At 41.9% G+C, this 24,321-nt stretch overlaps 1 protein-coding gene across 1 annotated transcript in view; it reads left to right on the top strand.

Annotated features, from left to right (window-relative positions):
• The first annotated feature begins 4,764 nt into the window (after positions 1–4,764).
• ZNF398 (zinc finger protein 398) overlaps positions 4,765–24,321 on the top strand; it is a 29,351-nt gene continuing 9,794 nt past the window's right edge. Inside the window, exons 1-4 of the mRNA XM_036862888.1 lie at positions 4,765–5,018; positions 8,218–8,613; positions 15,438–15,564; positions 16,113–16,226. Of these exons, the coding sequence (XP_036718783.1) occupies positions 4,995–5,018; positions 8,218–8,613; positions 15,438–15,564; positions 16,113–16,226 (661 nt within the window). The 5' untranslated portion in view covers positions 4,765–4,994. The remainder of the gene's footprint in view (positions 5,019–8,217; positions 8,614–15,437; positions 15,565–16,112; positions 16,227–24,321) is intronic.

Genomic DNA, 24,321 nt, shown 5'->3' with positions numbered 1-24,321 from the left:
ATATTCAAGTGTATTAAGTAATAAAGGCAGCTTGCAAAACAGTACTTATGGTTCCAACTATGTTAAACAAACAAACAAATATACATAGAAGAAAGAGGCCTGGAAGGATAGACACCAAAATGCTGAGTGATTATCTCTGAATAGTGCAGTTATATGTGGCTTTTGTCTTCTTTATACATCGCTGTATACTTCAAATATTCTGCAAAGCACAGAAAAAGAATAATAAACGTAAATGGAGAAAGACAAAAAGAAAAAGTAAAGGCGTCAGCCTCAGAATTCTGGTGCCCATTGGTAGTAAAAATAGAAAATATTTTCAACCTATTTACATCATATAAATATAAAAATATTTAAATAAAAAATAACATCCATACTTTCAACCGAGATGGATAATAGACTTGGAAATTTCCATCTACAATCACAGTAATCTGGTCACTGCACAACTGCCAGGCCTTTCACATATGCCCAGATGAGAACTACATGCACATGTACTGGGGGTGCACTATTTTCTATTTGGCTTCAAGTTCAGAGTTTGGCCAAATTCTGCTGTTCAGCTGTGGTGTTCAGCCTTGGCCACTGCAAAGTGGAATAGTTGAATGCTTACTCAATGCCATTTCTGGCATCCTTAAACTTGTACATGAGTAAGACTGTGCTGTTGTGTAGATTTCCATCATAGCCCATCAGTGCATCAATCTTCAGTAACATAAACATGGCATGTCATGGACCTAGAGACTGTCATACAGAGTGAAGTAAGTCAGAAGGAGAAAAACAAATATTGTATACTATCGCTTATATGTGGAATCTAGAAAAATGGTACAGATGAACTTACTTGCAAAGCAGAAATAGAGTCACAGATGTAGAGAAAAAACTTACAGTTACCAAGGCGGGAAGGGGGGGATGGGACCAACTGAGAGATTGGGATTGACATATATACACTACTATGTATAAAATAGATAACTAATGAGAACCTACTGTATAACACAGGGAACTCTACTCATTGCTCTGTGGTGACCTAAATGGGAAGGAAACCTAAAAAAAGTGGATATATGTGTAGGTATAACTGATTCACTTTGCTGTACAGCAGAAACTAATACAACATTGTAAAGCAACTATACTACAATAAAAAGTAATTTAAAAAGAACATGGCATATCAGTCATTGTTAGTATATGAATATCTGCTTTCAAATTTAAATATTTGAAATTCTAGATGTAACTAGAAGTGCAAAATCCGATGATGTGCTTTATATGTTGAAATGCTAACAGTTGAGGTATATATGAATGTATTTTTAATATTGCAAAAGTAAAATGCTACAATAATTATTGAGGATTATGAAAGGTGCTGATCTTATGTAATAAATGAGAACTTTCAGATAGTTAAATATTAACAGTTAATGTGAATACTGAGAGAATGTCATCCAGATAACTTAAAAAAAAACATTATATCCTTTTTGAACCTACAGATGTTCATAAAAATATAAATATGATCACAGGGCAAAAATAACAAAGATTAGATTGTATCACAATTCTAATTACTGTAGAATTATTTGGTGCAATTGCATTCATAACACTAAGTAATCTTTAGAAACTTATGTTTAATTAAATTCCATTTGGTCTGTTAATCCTAAAAAAGAAAAAGCCCTATTTGGTAATTTTTCACATATTAGGAGGGTAAAATTTAATGCAGAATGTCAACATGACTACCTCAAAATTTCACAAGGACAAAAAAAGTCATGTACAAGACATATATGATTAATCACCTTTGATTGCGACATGATTAAAAATATAGAGAGAGCCTGGAAAAAAAGGAGAAAGGAGATAAAATGAGACACCCAAAATACATTTCTTCTCTCTAAACAACGGACTTTATAAGAATGCTTTTAATTAGACAATGCCTTGTGGTTTGGGATCTGTGAAGGGTAATATTTTTTAAAGCTTGTAGAAATAATTACTGTAGACTGATAACCATTTTAAGCTGTTGAAGAGAAAGGATTTTTTTAGATTTGCCCAAGCTATGAATTCTAAATATTGATTCATTTTAGAAAACATTCCTAAAAACTTTTTCCTGATTTATATTTTGTTGTACACAAAAAGGTTATTGAAATTATGAAATATGCTACCACAGTATGTATATGGTATGTGTGACATTTGGACATGAAGAATCAACCTTAATTTTTTTAGGTTTGACCACATAGAGGATTAATGATTAATTCAACTATGTTTCCTCTTTCCTTACTTGATGAAAGATTCCCAGGTCTCACACACATAGTGAATTTGACTTTGAGAAACATTTATGGAATGTAAAATCTGTAAAGAGAAATGCACAATATTATTGACTACGGAACAAATATGGTAAAGGCTATGGGTACAAGCATATAATTTGTTTACTCCCTTCAGTTCTATATTCAGAAAATGGTTATAGCTTTAAAAGATGTAATAGAAAATGAGTGGCTTCAAGCAGAAAGATTGTAGACCACTTCCACAATTTTTCTTCAACCAATAACAAATTTTGTTAAACAAGAACCTTTGAAATTGTCTTGTCGTGTACATATGCAAAATATTTAAACAAGATAGAACAACAGCTATTACATCCGTCAAAGGCTTATAGAATAAAGAAGGATTTAATTTTGTATTTTCCAGAGAATGCTACCAACGTAGCAAGACTTACTAATAACCAATGGTGATTTGCATGGAAAGCAGTTTGTTTGCTGGAACTTGCTGAATAAATTGATGTGCCTTGAGAATGCAAGCATTTCCTACATGATTGCTGCTGAAAAAATAATTTCCCTTTGATTCTACTCCAAGGAAGATGCTGAAATTGATGTGCATACAAGGAAAGCCAAGATGCAGATGGAAACTTCAATTATTTTCTTAACTTGAAAACCAGTTAAATTGCTCCATTGTCCCATTTCTAGATCCAAAGTTTAAGAACAAATTTTTCTCCAGTGAGTATGTATAGAGGCAAGAACAGGCTAAAATATTAGAAATTAGAAATTAGTGACTTCCCTGGTGGCGAAGTGGTTAAGAATCCGCCTGCCAGTGCAGGCGACACGGGTTCGCGCTCTGGTCCGGGAAGATCCCACATGCCGCAGAGCAACTAAGCCTGTGCGCCACAGCTACTGGAGCCCCGTGCTCCGCAACAAGAGAAGCCACCGCAATGAGAAGCCCGCGCACCGCAAGGAAGAGTAGCCCCCTCTCGCAGCAACTAGAGAAAGCCCATGCACAGCAACGAAGACCCAACGCAGCCAAAAATAAAAAATAAAATAAAGTAAAAAGATATTAAAAAAAGAAATTAAAAATATGAGGATGGCCATCTTAAATCTGCTTCTGAAAATATGTATTTTCTTGAAACAGTGCACAAAACTTCAGTCAGTGAAATTGCTTCGATGAAATGCTATCACCATCCCCCCAAATTTTCAAGGCTAAGAATTAAAAAAGGGAAAAATCTTTACCTTAATAAGCTCCTATTAGAAAAAAGAATATTTAATGGTAATGTTACCGTATTATACTGGCAGAACTAGACCTATGCTCCAAGAAGCTCAGTTGAAAGCATCTTATTTAGTAATAAAATTGTTTCTAGTTAATGGTCATAGGAGTGTCCAGCAGTTGCTGTTCTTGCCTTAGAAGTTCAAACTTTAAATTTTTAAAAATTTTAATTACTACATTTTTAATAATAAAATTACAAAAATGAATTTCCTTTCCAAGAAAATTCAGATTTCCCCCTTTTCTAGAAGTTCATTTGGTTATGGTGATATTCTGATTCAGAGAATAGCAATTTTTTTTAAACATCTTTATTGGAGTATAATTGCTTTACAATGACAATTTTTAACCATCATTCACCATTTGACCAAAATATATATTAATTTGAGGTAGACCTCAAATTACATACTGCAGGTGTAGCTACAGTCTAAAAATAGCTTAGTAGGCTCAAGAGCAGGCCCAACAGGACGGTTCTCATACTTTTGTGATTTATAGCTTCTTTAACTGTTATGGGCATTGACTTGATTCATTTGCTGAAATACAGGTTCGGGAGGACTTTGAGTCACGTTCAGCCTGTTTGAAAGGAGGGCCTTGCTGGAAACTCAGGGTTATGTGGTTGTCTTACCGTAACATACGCTCTGTCAGCCTTAGATACACAACCTCCGTAGATAGCACTTGGTTCTTTGCTGTCCTTTAGCGCAGACCCAGCAAACCCCAACTTCAATAATCCGAGATGTAAGGACGACTGTAGTTTTGGTCCTAACACCGGCCACGTGGGATGTGAACCGCTTCCCCTTGGGAGCCACATTTGCAATTTCTGCAAGTGATGGACGTCGTCTTCATCACAGATCTGTGCCTCATGGTCTCTGATTCAAATCCACTGTCTCCCTACGCCCTGTCCGGCACCTGGCCCTCGCACTCCGCCCATTTCCACCTTCCTGCATCGGGCTGCCCTCCCCCTGGCGCCTCCCTTCAGACGGGGCCTGCTGATTGGGCCTCCAGGAAGAAAAACACTTCCCAGAATGAGCCCTGGTTTGCGGCTGGGCTCTAAGCACCAATCTGCTGAGCACTCTCGGGGTGTGTGAGAAAACAAGACCCACTTAGTTCCGTTGAACAAACCATCCGCGAGCGGAGCCGAGCGAAGCCCAGCCAGCCGGTGGGGCGCAAGTGGCCGCCGGGGCCGGCAGGGGGCGCGCTGCCGCGGCGGGCGGGCGGCGCGTCTAGGCCCGAGCGGTCCCGGGGGTGCGCTCGGTGCCCACAAAGCGCCAGCTGAGGGGCCGTTGCGGGCTGAGCGCGGCTGAGCCTGCCCGCCACCCGAGCTCCACCGGCCGGCCGCCCCGCGCCTCTGCCGCGTCCCCGCGCCCCGAGCAGCCGGGCCCGACGGCAGTGCGAGAGCCGGGTCGGGAAGGCAGGGCCGGGCGGGCGCCGCCTGCGGAGAGGCCGGGGGCCGGCCTGCGTGGGGCAGCGCGGAGGCGGCGGCGGCGGCGGCGACTCCGGCCCGGGCCGGACAGCGCAGGACCATGGCCGAGGCAGCCCCGGCTCCGGTAAGGGCGGCCCGCGGGCCGAGCGCAGTGAGCCTGGGAGGGTCGGGTCGCCTCGGGCTCTGCGATCGGACTCGAGGGAAGGGAGGAGGGCGGGGAGCCCGGCCTGTCAGGCGCGGAGCCCCGGAGCGGGGCGCAGCCCGGACGGCCGAGCACAGACACCCCCCGGGGTCCCGCCGGCAGGGGAGGGGCCTGAGGGGGACCCCGACGCCGAGAGCGGGTCTGGGACAGCTCGCCCTCCCCCATCGTTGGGTCCCTGCGCCTGGGTGTGAGGCCCCGGCTCGCCCATCCCGTTTGGAGGTTTCCAGCGGAGAGAGCCTCTTACACCAATGAAAGAGGAATGAGTGAAGCGATCCTCGCCTGGTGCCAGCCCCGCTCCTGCCTGCCGGGCGGGGGGCCAGTGGGTTTGGGGTTTTCATCAGCCATTCTCCAGCCCTGGGAGCCGACCTCACAGTCACCCTCGCTGCCGCCTCCGTGAGCCTCGCGCAGCCACAGATGCCGTGGTGACGGCAACACTTAGGTGTGTTGAAGGAGCGCCGGAGGACAGGGATCCCCAGTGCCCAGCCCGTGACGATGCCGGACACGCAGGAGGCCCTCCGTCGGGATTGCAGAGTGAACGACTGGTGCAGGTTCCGAGGGCGGGATTACCTTCTGCGTGTTTTATTCATTACGCGGATGTTTACTGCAGGCCTGCCGCGTGCCAAGCCCGCTCCGGCAGTTGCTAAGCCTGCAGAGCTGACCGAGACAGTCGCTGCACACAAGAGCCGTGCAGAACCAGCAGGGACTAGTCAAGTAACAGGACCGGAAACGATGCTTGGATTTGCCAGCTAAGAAGCCTCTGCTCACGCCAAGGAGAGTCGTTGTAGTGGATCAGGAGCCAGGCCGGCCTACAGAGTAGTGACCCGAAAGTGAGAGGGGGAGGAAGAGGAGGAAAAAGGAAGCAGCAGCAGTGGGGTGGGGGATCGAGCAGAGGGACTGTCATCTGTGCCCTCAGACCTATTTTTCCCTTTTGGATCTTGTTTTTCAATATGGTAGAGATGATCATGTGTCTATATGCCAGCCCTGTCCAATAGAAACATAATAGAAGCCACATATATAACCTTAAATTTTCTAGCAGTCACGTTTTATTTTATTTTATTTTATTTTATTTTATTTTATTTTATTTTATTTATTTACTTACTTATTTTTGCCCAGTGGCCTGCTGAGCCCTTGGCAGTGAAAGCGCGGAGTCCTAACCACTGGATGTTAGGGAATTCCCAGTAGTCACATTTTAGAAGTAAAGAGAAATAGCTGAAATGTACTTTAATGATATGTTCTGTTTAACCCAAGGCTTACAAAATATTTCAGTGTGTAATTAGTATTAAGAAATTATCGATGAAGTTTTACATTTTCTCCCCATACTCAGTCTTCAAAATCTGGTGTGTATTTTTTACTCAACGGCGCATCTCAATGGAAATAAATGCATCTCAAGTGTTCAGTAGCCACATGTGGCTACCATATTGAACAGTGCAGGTCAGTCCCATGGAGAAGACCCAGGAGAGATTGAAACATTGACCATAAACAAGAGAAAAGATCCGTGTACCTAAAACTGTGGAAGGAGGTGGCATTCAGAGCATAAAGTGGAGAGATTAGTTTTAAACAGGATGAACCTTTTTCCTGAGGGAAGGAAAGAAGAAAGCATGGACTAAGCTACTGATGCGTTTGAAGTGGGAAGGAGTGTGAAGAAAACGAAGAGAAAGAGGAGAACATTGAGAGAGTTGAGGTCTAATAGTTCGAACCCTCTTCTCAAAGTAGGAGGCCGCATCATCGCCTGAGAGTGAGGGGCCCCCAGCGGACAGGGGTCTTCCTGCCCAGCCTGCGCCCCCTGAAGCAGCAACAGCAGCATCACCTTGTTTTCAGTGCAAACTCCCAGTTTTCCTCCCAGACCTACTGAATGAGAGTCTTGCATTTTAGCAGGACCTCCAGATGACGCTGACGCCCATTAGTTTGAGAGGCGCTGTACTAAAAGCTGGACAGGGCCAGGGGCTTGTAGTGGCCACTCTGTGGCATGGGAAGAGGAGCATGGGGGCACAGGGCAGTGCTGAGTCCCTGCTGAGCTTAGAGACCACGGGTGTGTGGTGACACCAGTTTACCCGGTTGTGTGACTTCATTTCGTAGGGCTTACCAGCCTGCTTCCAGGAACAGAGAATGAGAACAACTGAACTGATTCTAAGCTGGTGGGTAGCCGAGCAGGTGAGGCAGAAAGGCAGACGAGTGAGGGGGTTGAAGTTAGCTGAAATGATCAGCCAAGGAAGAAAGCAAAGCCCGGAGCAGGCCGGTAAACCGGGAGCAAATGGAACGGTCAAGGGTTCAGTGGGATTGCAGAGCAGGTGAAAGGAGAAAAAGGTAGCGGGAGAGCTGCAGAGACCGGAGGTTGTGGCCAAAGAGCCGGTTATCGAACTCGTAGAGTCAGAAGGCTTTGCAGAGGTCATCCTCATCCAACCTCCCATTTGTTGTAGGAGTTTCATTTTCTATACACTCTTTGTTCCAAGGTATGTTCAGTGAGGGGGCAGCCTGTTATGTTCTTGGAAAGATCTAGTTCAAAACTTATTTATATAGGCCAGAGTTTACGTTCCAGAAAATTTCATGTTGGTTCTAGTTCTGCCCTCTGGAGTAACACAGTATAGGAGTAAACAAGTCTGTCCTGCCTTCTGTTTTATAACCCTCAAATATTTGAAAATAGCTGTCATGCTTTCTCCACACTCAACATTCTCAGCTTATTCAACTACTACTGAATGATATGGTTGTGGCTTGTCAGCAGGGTGATGGATGGGGCCAGAGCCTAAGTCAATAAATAAGGGGTTTATCAGAAGGGCACTGAGCTCACTGAAACCTGGAAAGATCCTGATGCACTTAGAGCTTTTCCAGAGACAGAGGATGCAGCAGCAACCTGGCCTCTGGGTGATTGGCTCTGTGCCAGGCTGCTTCTTGATCCAGTTTCACCTGTTCACTGTCTTACCTACTCCATCCTTCAACCACCAAAGCAATTCTCTTGGCTTTTTATGTCAATGAGCTCCATAAAGATGAGGCTTATGCAGGCACTACTAAAACTATATTTAGATTAATCTCCGCTGGCCACTTAAGCAGCACTTATCTCATTTTAGTTCGGATTAGGACTCCTTCTAACACTCAATGCCTCCTCTCCTCTCTCCACTGCACACAGACTTCTGAATGGGACTCCGAATGCCTTACATCCCTGCAGGCGCTTCCTCTTCCCACACCCCCAGCAGCAAATGAAGCACACCTGCAGACTGCGGCCATCTCCTTGTGGACAGTAGTGGCGGCCGTGCAGGCTATCGAGAGAAAGGTGGAGGTCCACAGCCGGCGACTCCTGCACCTGGAAGGACGGACAGGGACGGCCGAGAAGAAGCTGGCCAGCTGCGAAAAGACAGTGGCTGATCTCGGGAACCAGCTGGAGGGCAAGTGGGCCGTGCTGGGGACCCTGCTGCAGGAGTACGGGCTGCTGCAGAGGCGGCTGGAGAACTTGGAGAACCTGCTGAGGAACAGGAACTTCTGGATCCTGCGGCTGCCCCCCGGTATTAAAGGAGATATCCCAAAGGTAATACCTCCACTTCTGCGTGCAGAGTGCTACCACTAGACCTTAGACTATTAGCAAGGGGTAGTCTTGGTCAATCAGTTTGGCTGAAGGAACCAAGAAGTTGTTTTGTGTTTTATCTATTTTGGAAGCATTCCATGTTCAATTTAGTGATCATGTGAAGTGTCAAACTTCAGATTGGAAAAGTCTTCCCAATCCAAAGTTGGCTATCCGGCAGATGGATTTTTTTCTCTTTTGCTTTCTCCTGCCCATTATCCCCAAGTCACTTTTTTCTTTATTAACCTGTCTGCTACAGTCTTGGTTGGAAACAAAAGTAAATATTATTTAAATCAGTCAATTTGAATTTGTTGGAAATTCTGGTAAAAAAAAAAGGAGGACAGAGGAAGGGATGTGGAGTTAAGTGGTTAATATAAGGTTTGGGGCTGTCTGTGGGTCTAGGGTCCACATGGGTCCTGTCCTGCAGCATCCTTTCCAGAGTGCGCCACAGTGCTAGGGCCCGGCCCTTCTGAAGGGAATAGTCCCTAAAATGACAGGAAATAAACATCATTCTTGAGCTATGGAAGACAGCCTTGAGGCAGCTAGTTTCCAAACATGCCCGTTTATTTATTCGTTTATTCAACAAATATTTCTTGAACACTTACTATTTGCTTGATATCTACTTCCTGAAGGCACAGCAGTGAACAATTCTTGTAAGCTCCCCTGGAGCTTAAATTTTAGGGGGAAAGATAAAATAAACAAACAAAATAAATCCATTTAAGTACTTTGATAAAAATAAAAGTGCTATCTGGTGATTTATTTTTTAGATTGGATGTCACAGAAGGTCTCATAAAGTAGCTAATTTTTAGGCTGAGACTAAATGACAGGAAGGAACCTACTGGGAGAAGATCTGAGGAAGAGCTTTCCAGGTGTAAAGAATACCTGGTGCAATGTCCCAAAGGCACAAACAAACTTGAAATACTGAGGGGAAGGAAAAAGACCAGTTGGCTGGTGTGCAGTGAATAAGTGGAGCTAGAGAAGCAGGGGGGCAGCTCATTTAGGGCAGTGTTTTTCAGCCCTAGCTGTACAGGAATCACCTGGGGGGGCTTTTAAAATTTTGATGGGCATCACATCTAGAGGTTCGGACTTAACAGGTTCAGGATGGGGCCTAATCATTAATCTTAAAACTCCATAGTTCAAAAAGAGTCATGTACCAAAATGTTCATTGCAGCTCTATTTACAACAGCCAGGACATGGAAGCAACCTAAGTGTCCATCATCGAATGAATGGATAAAGATGTGGCACATATATACAATGGAATATTACTCAGCCATAAAAAGAAACGAAATTGAGTTATTTGTAGTGAGGTGGATGGAGTTAGAGTCTGTCATACAGAGTGAAGTAAGTCAGAAAGAGAAAAACAAATACAATATGCTAACACATATATATGGAATCTAAGGGGAAAAAAAAAGGGTCATGAAGAACATAGTGGTAAGACAGGAATAAAGACACAGACCTACTAGAGAATGGACTTGAGGATATGGGGAGGGGGAAGGGTAAGCTGTGACAAAGTGAGAGAGTGGCATGGACATATATCCACTACCAAACGTAAAATAGATAGCTAGTGGGAAGCAACCGCATAGCACAGGGAGATCAGCTCGGTGCTTTGCGACCACCTAGAGGGGTGGGATAGCGAGGGTGGGAGGGAGGGAGATGCAAGAGGGAAGAGATATGGGAACATATGTATATGTATAACTGATTCACTTTGTTATAAAGCAGAAACTAACACACCATTGTAAAGCAATTATACTCCAATAAAGATGTTAAAAAAAAAAACTCCATAGATAATTCTAATATGCAACTACGGTTGTGAACCACGGACATAGGGCATTGGAGACTGAGGTAAGGAATGTGGACTTTATCTTGGGTGTAATGGGAAGATTGGGGGATTTTTTAGCAGAGGAGTTATATCTGGTCTGTATTTTGAAAGAATCTCTTTGGCCGCTCTGGGCCGAATGGGTCTTGGGGGTAAGAACAGAAGCAGGGAGAAAACAATAAGGCAGCTGTAATAGTAGGAGGGCCGAGAGTGGCTTGAGTGAGGGTGGCAGCAGTGGAGATGGAGACAAGTGGACAGATTCAGGCTGTTTTGATGGTAAAATTGACGTTAGGACTTACTAATGGGAATTAGGGAAGGAGGAATTAAGAACAATAGCTGTAAATTAACTGTGATAATTTACTGAGCACTTACTGTTGTAAGTGCTTTAATTACTTTCATAAGACTCCTAACTTGCCCAAGATCATGCAGTCAGTAAATATAAATAATGGAGTTGTACTGTGACCCAGCTGGCTCCAGAGCGTATGCTCTTAACCACCGGCTCTTAGGCTTTTGACTTGAAGGACCGGATGGATGGTGTTGGCATTTACAGAGGTGGGGATGCTTCAGGGTGGGAAGGAATTAGTTCTCCTTTGGCAGCATTGGTTTGAGAAGGCTGGGATACGTTCAGGAGAGATGTTAAGTGATCTTTGAAGCTCAAAGGTGAGAAATATTTGGAAATCATTGACATACAGATTGTATTGTAAGTCATGAGGCCGGAGGTGATTACTTTGGGAGAGAATGTGGAGAAGCAGCAGAAAGATTCCAAGGACCAAGCGCCATGGGTGGGAGTGGTGGCCAGTGAGTGTGTGGGTCACAGGGTCAAGGGACAGTGGTCGTGTGGGTTAATGTGTTACTGAGAGGGCTAGAAAGGTGAGGATGGTGAATACAACTTGGCGACACAGCCTCGCTGGGGACCTTGCAAGAGTTGTCTTAGTGCAGTGGCGGGGATAGCAGGCTGGGTGCAGCAGCTGAAGAGTGAACGGGAAGAGAGGCGATGGAGGCTCCTTTAAGGCTTGCAGGGGAGGGGAGCAGAGGTGAGCAGGAGGCCGGAGGGGTCAGAGTCAGCATCTTAGAGAGAACCTTCCCCACAGTGTGTTTTGCTTGTGTGTCTGGAGCGCCTCCAGAGGTTTTTTTGGGTAATTTAAACTTAGTATTTGCCATAAAGTTACTTACTGTCTTACCTGGATGAATGGATAACATTTAAACTGTCCATCTTAAACTCCAAAGTCATATATAAAATAATGTGATTTCTCTCAAAGATTTCTTCATGAAATTGAAATATATCGAAGATTTACTAGATTGAAACATGGGCCACAAAGAAATTTTGTGTCCTTGATTTGTTGAAAATGCTCTTATTCTGCCCTTACTTTTGAATGCCAAATTCAAAATAATTTTCCCTCAGAATTTTTTTCTTAATTTTAATTTTTAAAATTGTGGTAAAACATATATGACATAAAATTTACCATTTTGGGGGGGAGGGGAAAAAAGAAAAAATATTTACCATTTTAACCATTTTAAGTGTACAGTTCAGTGGCATTAAGTACATTCATATTGTTATGCAACTATCACCACCAACCATCTTCAGAACTTCTTCATTTTGCAAAACTTTAATGCTGCACCTATATAACCCCCCCATTCCCCCCTCCCCCAGCCCCTGGCAACCACGCTTCTGCTTTCTGTCTCTGTGAATCTGTCTGCTCTAGGTCCTCATCTAGGTAGGGTCATACAGTATGACATCTGTCCCCGTATGACTGGCTTATTTCACTGAGCATGACCTCTCCCAGGTTCATCCATGTTGGAGCAGGTGTCAGAATTTCCTTTTTAAGACTGAATAATATTCCATTTCTCTCACAGTTTTAAAGGCATTGGTCCTTTGTCTCATAACATCAAATGCCATTGATGAAAAGTTTAATAACAAATCAATTCTCGTTTGTTTGTAAGAAATCTCTCTTTTTTTTTTTTTCCTCTCTGGAAGATTTTATCTTCTATTTGTACTTTGTTTTTCTAAAATTTGTTGAGGATGTGTCTGGGTGTAGGTCTTTTAAAATTTTTGTTGGGCACTCGGTGTGACCTTTCAGTCAGAAGACTGATATGTTTTCCACTCTGGAAAATTTTCTTCTGTGATTCTATTTTTGTAATTTTTCATTTCCCCCTTTCACATTTTTTTCTGTTCTCTTTCTGGAATTACTGTTTGACAGATGATGGATTATTGTCTTTGTGTCTTTAACTTTTCCTTCATATTTTTCACCTTTTAAACTAGAGTTCTGTGACGTTTCCTTCCAGCCTTTCTTTTATTTTAACAAGTATATATTTAATTTTCCAGAATATTTATTTTCTCCTTTTTTAAAGCAGCCTGAATTTTTTTTTTAATGGATGCAGTATCTACTTGAGTGTCTCTGAGAATATGTATTAGAGCTTTTTTTTTTTTTTAATTCTCTAGGATTGTTTGTAGTGTGTGTTCATCTTGATGCTGTTAGTTTTACTTTTTCAATATCGAATAATCCTTGGTTGTTTGTAGGTTAATTAAGAGGTTAATTTGAGGAAGCTGGTGTATTTTCTCTGCCACCATGTAAGTCTGTTTAACCAAAGGATCTTTCCTTTGCAGGAGAGGCTCTCTCCATAGGTGCCTGATATAGGTGGGCTTCACTTTAAGGTGCTGTGCGAGGAGCAAACAGGCAGTGCGGGGGCCACCCAGAGGCCAGGAGTAAGGTGGTACTCTAAGTTGTCAGCACCGCACTGGGACCGGGTGCTGTCTCCAGGCAGGTTTTTTTGGTTTTTAAAAATATTTATTTATTTTTGGCTGCGTTGGGTCTTCATTGCTGCGCACGGGCTTTCTCTAGTTGTGGCGAGTGGGGGCAACTCTTCGTTGCGGTGTGCAGGCTTCTCATTGCGGTGGCTTCTCTTGTTGCGGAGCATGGGCTCTAGGTGCATGGGCTTCAGTAGTTGTGGCTCTCGGGCTCAGTAGTTGTGGCTCGTGGGCTCTAGAGCGCAGGCTCAGTAGTTGTGGCGCACGGGCTTAGTTGCTCTGCGGCATGTGGGATCTTCCCGGACCAGGGCTCGAACCCGTGTCCCCTGCATTAGCAGGCAGATTCTCAACCACTGCGCCACCAGGGAAGCCCCAGGTGGGTTTTTTAATTTCTTTAGAGTTGAGGTCTGGGTTTCAGCTTTGGGGTAAATGCTGCTTTACCAGGGCTGATGAGGACAAGGCAGGGGGGCCCCGCTATTCCAAAGATAGACCTCCAGACTGCAGTTTATAACCAGTAACCCCTACTCAGCATCTCTGCCAGCTTTGAGCTTGGAATTCTCTGGATTCGTCACTGCAGTCCTTTCCTGTGTGTTGTCAGAGATGCAGCTTCCTCGTACCTTAGGCCCCAGCACAGGCGCATCCTCTAGGTCTCAGTGAGAAACTCATCAGAAATTCTGATCTAGTGACGGCCTCTCCTTCTCATTCTTGGTACTGTTATTTAATCCCTCCTGATCTTATTTACTGTCATTTCAATGGAACTCTGGGTGGAAAGGGAAGTACATGTGTGGTTAGTTCACAATCTTGAACCAGAAGCCCATCTCAATCCTTTATTTTTGTCATTATTTTATCACATGTGTTTCTGTTGTAAGCTATCACAAGTCTTTTCTGTAGTGAGATTAGATAAAAAATTAACTATTGAGCATCTACATTTACCTCAGTTGGTTTTAGATGCTGAGCAGGATGTAAAATGAGTAATTTATGGTTCTAGCTCCTAAGGAACAAAATTTATGGTTGGGGAAAAAAAGATGACACAAATGAAGCAATTAGAGAGAAATTAATTGCCTCATAGAATTGTATACACCTTTGTATTTTAAAGGATATGTTAAGTTTATGAAGATGAGTATCTTTTTATTGAATTTTTTAATTTGGGGAAAAAAGTATATGTATATATATTAGTTACCCGGAGTCTTTCTTGCTCTTGGATATTTCTTTTCCCGTAGCATCCTGTTTTTATTTTATGGGTTTAATATCTCTCGAATCTTTATGGGATTACTAATTAAGGTTTTTAAAAAAATTCTGTTGCCTAGGTATTTCTATTTTTTCCACAGTTATTTTTTTCCCTCCTTTTATTTTAGTCTTTCTTGATCATGTGGCAGGATTTCTCTAAATGGTCACTGATACTTAGAAATAAGCTCATATTTAAGAATAAAACTGTTGAAAGCTCTCAGGCAGGAAAAGGAAGAGCTAGCCATTATGATGATGGCAGAAGGAGAAGAGCTTTACACTAGGGGATAGTGCCCATACTTGGTGCCTTAATTCCCCAGGCAACTCTTGTATTTCTTTCCAGAGAAGCATATCCATTTGCCTGTGGATAAGCTCCTAGCTTTAGACAGAATTGTGCTGGAAGGTGGGAGGATTCTGTTCTGTATATGACCATTTCCTTCATGAAACCTTGACTCCAACAAGGCAGAATCCATAATTGTTCTCTGAATGCACTCTCCAATGTCCCATGCTTAAATGTTTTTCCCATTCACATTAGGCCTGTTTATAACCTACCTGTCTTTTAGGACTGGCCAAAGTTCCATCTTTTCTAGACTCATCCCAACCCCATTATAGCTCTGTTTCCAAAATTTCTTGTCCATGTCATTAATTTGAATATAGTCATATGCTCCTTTTAGGCAGAAACGATATATTTATAATCTTGGTGCTTAGGATAAGCCTTGTACTTGATGGATATTCACAATATGTAGAGTTCTGTGAATTAAATCCTGCTTTGCATTTGTACCTACCTCTATGAGTGACTGTTTACACTCTCCTAGAACTCATAGCCCTAAAGTTTATCACAGTGAAAACACTGTCAACTCTTGGAGGTTAGATCTGTGTCTTAAATATTGCCTGTATCCTTTCAGCATCTCACATAGGTTTTTTGTAACTAGTAGGCATTTAGTAGAGATTTATTGAATGGTTAAATTGCAGTGAGAGAAACTAACCCCAGTGTTGTAATTTCAGGTGCCTGTGACATTTGATGACATCTCTATCTACTTTTCCACTCCAGAGTGGGAAAAATTAGAAGAATGGCAAAAGGAACTTTACAAGAATATCATGAAGGGCAACTACGAGTCTCTCATTTCCATGGGTGAGGCTAAGTTGGCACCTTTTGAATGAGGTGACAGCAGCTCCAAGAAGTCTCAGAATGGTCCCTTTTCCTCCAGTGTCCTCATTTTCACTCTGTCCTCACACTTCTGGTTCCAAGTGAAAGATTTCCAGTTCACCCTTGCTAAATAGGAAATCATGATCTCTCCTTCTGCCAGATCATGGGGCAGAGAATGAAGTTCAAGGTTATGGGTTATGGGTGTGCCAGCTGCAGTGGTTTCCATGGTATCCTTCACTTTGAAAGGGCCTTGCCTCTCCTCCTCGAGGCACACTCACTCTTACTCCATGGAAGAAGCAGGCCGTGCCCAAGTAGCACATGTGCCTTTCCCACACCTCACCTCTCCTCTTACCTGTTTCCTAGTAGATACCGTCCATAGTTGGAGGTGAATGGATGGGGGGAGGTGATCTAGACTCTAAAAGAAATTCCCTGGGCCTGTGGACCTCACAGCCTTCAGTTCAGCTTTTATGGCCATTAGTTGTCATCCTCATTTATCACTTTGTCATACCCTCTTTCCCATTTTCCTCTCCTAGATTATGCCATGAATCAACCTGATGTCTTATCTCAGATTCAGCCAGAAGGGGACCATAATACAGAGGACCAGGCAGGGCCAGAGGGAAGTGAGATTCCCACAGATCCCAGTGAAGGTGAGTGAGAGAAGAGAGTATCCACTCCTTGTCTCCCTTTCCTGGTCAGAGATGATGGCTCAGAACTAAGGTAAGCAGGGCTTGCGGCTTCTAGAGCCTCTCAGTCCTAAAGCAAGTAGACTGCGAATGGGTCATCAGGCATTTAAATAGAGCTTAGAGATAACCTTGTCCAGGGCCTTCGCTCATCCGTACCACACACCTAAGGGCTATTGAGGGAATGTGTGCCCAGCTGTTCAGAAGTGCTAAGGGGCTGGGAGTCTGCCTGGTCCCTCGGGGACGCACTTAACTGGCAGACCCTGATGGCATCCACCTGGGCAAAGTGGATTTTGCCCAGTTTGGGAGCCAGCTATCATTAGTTAACTCTCCCTGGTTTTTTTGGTTGGCAGCTCCTTGATATTGTGTGGGAAAGACTGCTAGTCAAAGTCCAGTATTATTTCTCTCAAGTCCCACCTCTGTTATCAGAAAAATCTCATGCAATTTTTGTTCCTTGATAGATAGAAAGCTCACAGAAAATTCATCCTCCAGACATCTCTATTAGATGAACTTCTCTGACAACCCACCCCTGCCCCATACATTGTTATTTTTTCTAACATTTTATTATGAAAAATGTTCAAACAATCAGAACAGTTGAAATAATTTTACAATGAACACCTAGATACCTATCACCTAGATTCTATCACTAACATTTTACTGTACTTCCCTGTTACATATATATCCATCCCTGCATCCCTCTATCCCTGCATCAATACATCTTATTTGTCATGTATTTCAAAATCAGTACAGATAATCAATACATTTCCCCCTAATTAGTTCAGCATGAATATCATTTACCTAGAGTTCAATATCTGTTTATATTTTTTCTTTTGATGTAAATTTTTCTTTTTAATTTTATTTATTTATTTATGGCTGCGTTGGGTCTTCATTGCTGTGTGCGGGCTTCCTCTAGTTGCAGCGAGTGGGGGCTACTCTACATCATGGTGCGCGGGCTTCTCATTGCGGTGGCTTCTCTTGTTGTGGAGCACGGGCTCTGGGTACGTGGGGTTCAGTAGTTGTGGCTCGCAGGCTCTAGAGCGCAGGCTCAGTAGTTGTGGCACACGGGCTTAGTTGCTTCGCGGCATGTGGGATCTTCCCGGACCAGGGCTCGAACCCGTGTCCCCTGCATTGGCAGGCAGATTTTTAACCACTGTGCCACCAGGGAAGTCCCATTCTCTGAGTTTTGAGGAACGTATATATCTGCTACCCACTATTTTTAAGAATGTGTAGGTGATTGTATTTAGGCAGTGTAACAGGTTGAATTTTATTTATCTCTATATCATGGATATAAATAATGAGTCTAAAATCATATCACAAATAAAGATGGGTTATTTGATTGCAGAAAAATTCATTATTGGAAATGGCTCCTTGGTCACCTTTGTTAGTTACATGACATAGTCCTCAGTGAGAAAAAATGAGTGTATCATTTTATTGTTTAGGGATGAATGGAAAAGGTATAAATAATTTGGTTTTGAGATTATATATGAAAGTTTGATTTAGCTTCCATCTTGTCAATTTATTTTTACCTTGGTTTTTAAGACTCTATTTGTGGGGGACTTCCCTGGAGGTCCAGTGGTTGAGACTTTGCCTTCCCGTGCAGGGGTGTGGGTTAGATCCCTGGTTGAGGAGCTGAGATCCCACATGCCTCAGGGCCAAAAAACCAAAACATAAAACAGAAGCAATATTGTAACAATTTCAATAAAGACTTTAAAAGTGGTCCACATCAAAAAAAAAAATCTTAAAAAGAAAAGACTCTATTTGTGGGTAGTTACCCTTTATACTTTAATACATTTTTATTTAGAATTAACAGTGTAAGCATTGCATTTATTTAGTACTCTGGTTTTATTCTTTAGAGTTTTAGCTTGCATTGGTGATTACCAACCTAGATATTTACCAGAACTTGAGGATATAAGTCATATAATTTGGACTGATCAATATATAGCCTTTAAAAAATTCATATGTTTCTAACCTTTAGAACCCTTAAGATTTTCCTCCTTTTAGGTTTAATTATATTTTAATGCCTTTTTATTCGTTTAATTCAGTTGTTTTCTTTTGGTTGCTCAAATTGTCAACAAGTGAGAGGACTTTTAAACTATCTCCTGTGTCTCCTGTGTTCTTCTAGTACTGCCTCAGTACTCATTTTCTTAAAAAAATATGTTCCAGGCTGTGTTGGGATTTCCAAGACTTCTCCTAGGCCCAGTAATTTGCTGGGAGGACACACAGGACCCGGCATATAGTCATGCTCAGGGCTGAGATTTATTACAGTGAAAGGACACAAAGCAAAATCAGCAAAGGTTAAAGGCACTCAGGGCAAAGTCTGGAGGGAACCAGGGGCCAGCTTCCAGAGTCCCCTTTCAGTAGAGTCTCATAGGACACACTTAATTCCTCCAGCGATGAGTTGTGACAACATGTGCAGTGTGTTGTCTCCCAGAGAAGCTCTCTGGGGACTCAGCACCCAAGGCTGGTCACGTAGGCACCCTCTGTCTGGCATGTACCAAGATTCCAGACTCCCAGAAGGAAAGTGGATGTTCAACATAAACCACACTGTTTGTACAAACAGCTTAGGCCCAGTGAGGCACTCAACATATAGGAAAGTTTGATATCAGCATAGAGGGCTATTTGCCAGCCAAGCACCAACCTTGCAAGCAGGCCTTCTAAGGGTAGGCAGTCTCAGGCCTGCTGTGTTAACAGGAGCCTATTTTAGATGTTCCTTCTCCTAACACATTAAAAAAGTCCTGTTTCCTTTCTGTGGAGAATAGTATTAACTGTCTGGTCATCAAGGTGCATAACAGACTGTCCACACGGATGCCAGGTAGATACTAATGCTGGGCCACTTTAGTGACAGAACTAATTAATAAAGTATTTTTTTCGTAGATTATTCTTCACTTTAACCATTTATATCATTTTTAACATCTTGTTATTATAAAAAAAGGAATCAAAACTTTTCATTTTTGAGCAAGCAGCTTCTCTTTTCTTTAACATCATCACGTTTGTTTAATTTTTTTTTTTTTTTGGCTGTGCTGTGGGGCAGGCAGGATCTTAAGTTCCCTGACCAGGGATTGATCCTGGGCCCCCAGCAGTGGAAGCTTGGAGTCCTAACCACTGGACCCCCAGGGAATTTCCCATCTTTGTTTAATTTTAATACACCTTGTAATTTTTATTAGACCAGTGTGTTTACATTAAAATTTTGATGTACTTTTAGAAACAATTTTCTAAAATTATGTTTGGATTTATCCATATTTCTTATAAAATAACACCCATCATTTATTATTGTATTCCATTTTAGAGCTTTAGGAAGAACTATGCATTGTAATTAAATAAAAATATGCATAGGTAGACTAGATTTGGGGATAGCAATAGTGCCATGTGGCACCCCCTCCTTTTTATGTCCAGATATCTTAGAATTAATTTTATGCTCTGTCTCCATCACCATCATCTGAATCTGATGAAGAGAAATTATTATTCCTCCTAGGGAACAGTCATTGATGTCTAGTATCTTAGATAAAACTGCTTACAATGAGTACAAAATAGTAGTGAATGGGAGAATACAGAAAAATATAAACCTGAGATTTCTGAAATTCTTCTTTAACTCTATTACTAGGGCCAAAATACAGACCAGCTCTGTGTGTGTGTGGCCATTATTTGGTTGCTGATAGTTTTAATATTGAACTCCAATATTTTAGAATTCTTTGGAGAAAAGCCTTAACTAAGAAGTTCAGATGGAATAATTACCAAAAGCCCATTATCTAGCCCTTCTTCTAGTTTGGAAGCCATGGACTAGAGCCAAGATTCTAGAATGACCCATAAGTAAAATAAATTCATTCTCAAACCTTGTAGTCCTGAGGAGACTTCTTTGATCATCATTGTTTTGGGTGCATCACCCTTATCTCCTTTATCACTGTTCACTCCAATCCAGCAAGGCCACCTTTTCCTAAACAAAATCAGTGACTAAGGCACATCCAAATATGATAATCCTTTTATTTTATTTTAGCCTATTTGCAAACAAGAATTATCCTGGAAATAAAACTTAGAGGTTTTAACTTATTACACAAATACTCAATATATTCACCTGCTATGTTACAGTTCCATACCTATTTCACAAAAGGTGCAAAAAAAGTTTTTATATCTTTACCAATGGTAGTTTCACGTGTCAAGTATTTTTATTGTCTGCTTAAGAATTCAAATCTCAGCACCGGTTTTTGTTTTAACTGAAGTATAGTTGATTTACAATGTTGTGCCAGTCTCTGCTGCACAGCAAAGTGACTCAGTTATACACATACAGACATTCTTTTTATATATTCTTTTCCATTAGGTTTATCATAGGATATTGAATATAGTTCCCTGTGCTATACAGTAGGACCTTGTTGTTTATCCATTCTAAATGTAATAGTTTGCATCTACCAACCCCAAACTCCCACTCTCCCCCTCCCCCCACCCCTCCCTCTCCCCCTCCCCTTCCCCTCCCCTCCCCCTCCCCTTCCCCTCTCCCTCCCCTCCCCTCCCTCCTCCCCCTCCCTCCTCCCCCCTCCCCCCTCCCTCCTCCCCACCCCCCTCCCTCCTCCCCACCTCCCCCTTGTCAACCACAAGTCTGTTCTCTATGTCTGAGTCTGTTTCTGTTTTCTAGGTAGGTTCATTTGTGCCATATTTTAGATTCCACATATAAGTGATATCATATGGTATTTATCTTTCTCTTTCTGACTTATTCTATTTAGCATGATAATTTCTGGTTGCATACATGTTGCTGCAAATCTCAGCACCAGTTTTTTTTTGTTCTTTTAATTTTATTTATTTGTTTATTTATTGGCTGCATTGAGTCTTCGTTGCTGCGCGTGGGCTTTTCTCTAGTTGCAGTGAGTGGGGGCTACTGTTCATTGCGGTGAGCAGGCTTCTCATTGCGGTGGCTTCTCTTGTTGTGGAGCATGGACTCTAGACGTACGGGCTTCAGTAGTTGTGGCGCGTGGGCTTCAGTAGTTGTGGCTCGCGGGCTCTAGAGCACAGGCTCAGTAGTTGTGGCGCACAGGCTTAGTTGCTCCGTGGCATGTGGGATCTTCCCGGACCAGGGCTCGAACCCGTGTTCCCTGCATTGGCAGGTGGATTCTTAACCACTGCGCCACCAGGGAAGTCCCTCAGCACTTGTTTTAATTCACTTAGTTCATAATACCTTTGTATACATCCCAGAACCTCAAGGTTCCAGCTCCTTTTCAGACAGCCTGGGGCCTTACCTGTTTAAAACATACGCACACACACACATACAATAAGATTTCCTCATAGTTAAAATAACATTCAACCAGTGTAGATATTAAAATTTTATACTTTCTTGGGATCAGCCTTTCTATTTGAACTACCCCTCAAACCTAAAACCTCAGCATTTATCGACTTCCTCTTACCTGATCACCATTTTCAGTTTTTCTGTCTTCTCTGGCTTTCTCCAAAGCCTGCTGCTTGCAGGAACCAATGATTTTACTTTCATTTGTGTCTCTTTAAGAATCCACTGTTGGGATTCCTCAGGCCTGTGCAGATGTACTCTGAGTGCTATTGTGGTGACTGGGCCAGTAGTTGCCCTACTGTCACCAGGCAGGTGACTGCATGAGGCCACCTTAGTATTCCAGTACTCCTGCTCCTTTTATTTCACTTCCAAAAGGTCCTCAGTTATACACTCCCACCACTCCCACCAAATGTAGTAGACACAACCATATTACATGCATTCAGTGACAACAGTGCTAAGACCCAATTATTTGATAAAATAAATATTTACTTAGTTTTACTGATCTAGTTAGTTAAATGACCAGAGGAACTTTAGCATCATTATTCAAAAAGAAGGGTTACCTTCCTGGGGTTCCCCAAGTTCAGTGAAGACATACTGAGCCAGTGTGTAATAACAATAGCCACTCGCATTTCTGTAGAACTGGCTTGTTCTTTTAGTCCTCCATAGCTTTTATGGTTGGCTGCTGACTAATATTGTAACAAAAGATTGGAAAGAATCCAAATGCCTATCAGTAGGAGACTCTTGAATAAACAATGGTACAGCTACAAAAAGGAATGAGAAGGATCTCTGTATACTGCTACAGACAGATGTCCAGAATATATTGTTAAGTAAAAAATGAAGGTACAGAACAGTTCGTGTAGTATACCTCATAAAGAGGGAAAATACAAAGATGTATATATGTTTGCTTATATTTTTCCAAGAAACAATGGAAGATTAAAACAAAAACCAATGAGAATGGCTGCCTATACAGGGAGGGAGAGATTAGAGATGGAAGCTAGACCTCTCTGAATGTACCTTATTTTATAGTTTTGATTTTGGAGCTTTGTAAATATTTTACATAAAAATATAAAATAAAAATCAAACACATACTGAAATAACTAAACTGTATACCACAAAAAAATCTTAAATTGAGTCCATATTTTTGTTAATAATATTGGCATTATTTTGAAATGTACATTCAGATAAAGCAAAGATTATGTAGTGTCATTAGGAATCAAGATTCTCAGGATAAGAGAGAAAAGATACAAGCATAAAATCAAAGGATTTAACTAAAACCCTGTAATCTTAAATATGAATCATAAGTATTAATATAAACTCATGACACTTTCCTTTTTCTAAAAGGTATGTATTTTATGCTTTGTCCATTGGAAAGACCTAGAAGCAGTGACCACCTATTAGCAGTTAGCGTCCTGATCATCCAGATTGTTGTCTCTAAATTCCGTTTCTCGGAGAGATTATTGATTGTGTGCTTGGAGCCGGAAATGTACAAGATGAACCTGGTCTAGTTTGTCATACCAGAAATAAAGGAAACTAGATGTTTGATGATGTGAAAAGATATAGAACTGACCTGAAGGGGCTCCCGCTGGCCAATAAAGGGACAATTTGAGCGTTAAAAAGAATAATGACTTGAACTTATTTACAAAATGGAAATAGACTCACGGACAAACTTAAGGTTACCAAAGGGGATAGCGGGGGGAGAGGAGGAGGAGATAAATTAGGACTTTGGGATTAACATATACACACTACTATATATAAAATAGATAAACAACAAGGACCTACTGTATAGCACAGGGAACTATATTCAGTAATAACTATAATGGAAAACAATCTGAAAATATATACATATATATGTATAACTGAATCACTTTGCTGTACACCTGAAACGAACACAACATTGTAAATTAATACTTCAATTTAAAAAATGGTTAAAAAAAATAATGACTGCAATGGATTGAAACTCATCCAGTGTATAGTATTCTATGAGTTCATAATGATAAACTAAAGAAAAAAGTCAAAACCACTTGAATCACATTTGGAGGTTCTAGAGCACTAACTCATTATTCAGAAAATTGACTAATGAAGCAATTAAGCATTTTAAAAGTCTCATATTTTTGATGAATAGACAGTTCATCCTTTGGATGTCTGTTAAAAGATCCACTTCCTTACACTCAGTCTCTCACTGCCTGTTTATATATGTGTGTGTTTATAAAGTCTTGGAGAAAAAAAGATAAGGTTGGATTATGGTTAATACACTTCAGCCTTGTAGCTCAAAGTAGGAAGTTGGAAAGACAAACTGCCACATGTGCAAAAACCTGTATTTTTCCGTCTGTCTGCATAACCTGACAGTATTTTGGGCCTTACTCTTGTCCAACCTCTTATTTCTCCTTTGGGTGTGACTTTAGATTTCAGTGGTCTCTAACTGATTTGAAAGGCATTGAGCAAAACACTGAGTTCTAAAAAAAAGACAAAAAACAAAACACTGAGTTCTGTTCATTTGCTAGGAATAAAACCATAACCTTCGTACAAGGCTTTTTTCATAAATAATATAGAGAGCTTGAATTTACTCTCTGGACCCTGTCAGCGTGCCAGCTTGTCCTTTTAGGCCAAAAAAGGCTATATAGACCTCGGCTGGAATAGCAAGCACAGCTGTTTCTGTACTGACCAAATGAGGCATGTTATGTGCAAAGCCTTTAGAGGCTGTTCTTTTTTTCTTTCCAAAAGAATCCCCAAGGCCTGAGGGACTTGCAAATACTATTCTCCCCACTCCCAGTGTTCAGGAAACAATAACCTATATCA

The sequence above is a fragment of the Balaenoptera musculus genome, chromosome 9 (assembly GCF_009873245.2).
Source record: "Balaenoptera musculus isolate JJ_BM4_2016_0621 chromosome 9, mBalMus1.pri.v3, whole genome shotgun sequence".
NCBI lineage: Eukaryota > Metazoa > Chordata > Mammalia > Artiodactyla > Balaenopteridae > Balaenoptera > Balaenoptera musculus.
The sequence above is the reverse complement of the archived record's forward strand: the minus strand, read 5'-3'. Positions and strand labels throughout refer to the sequence as shown.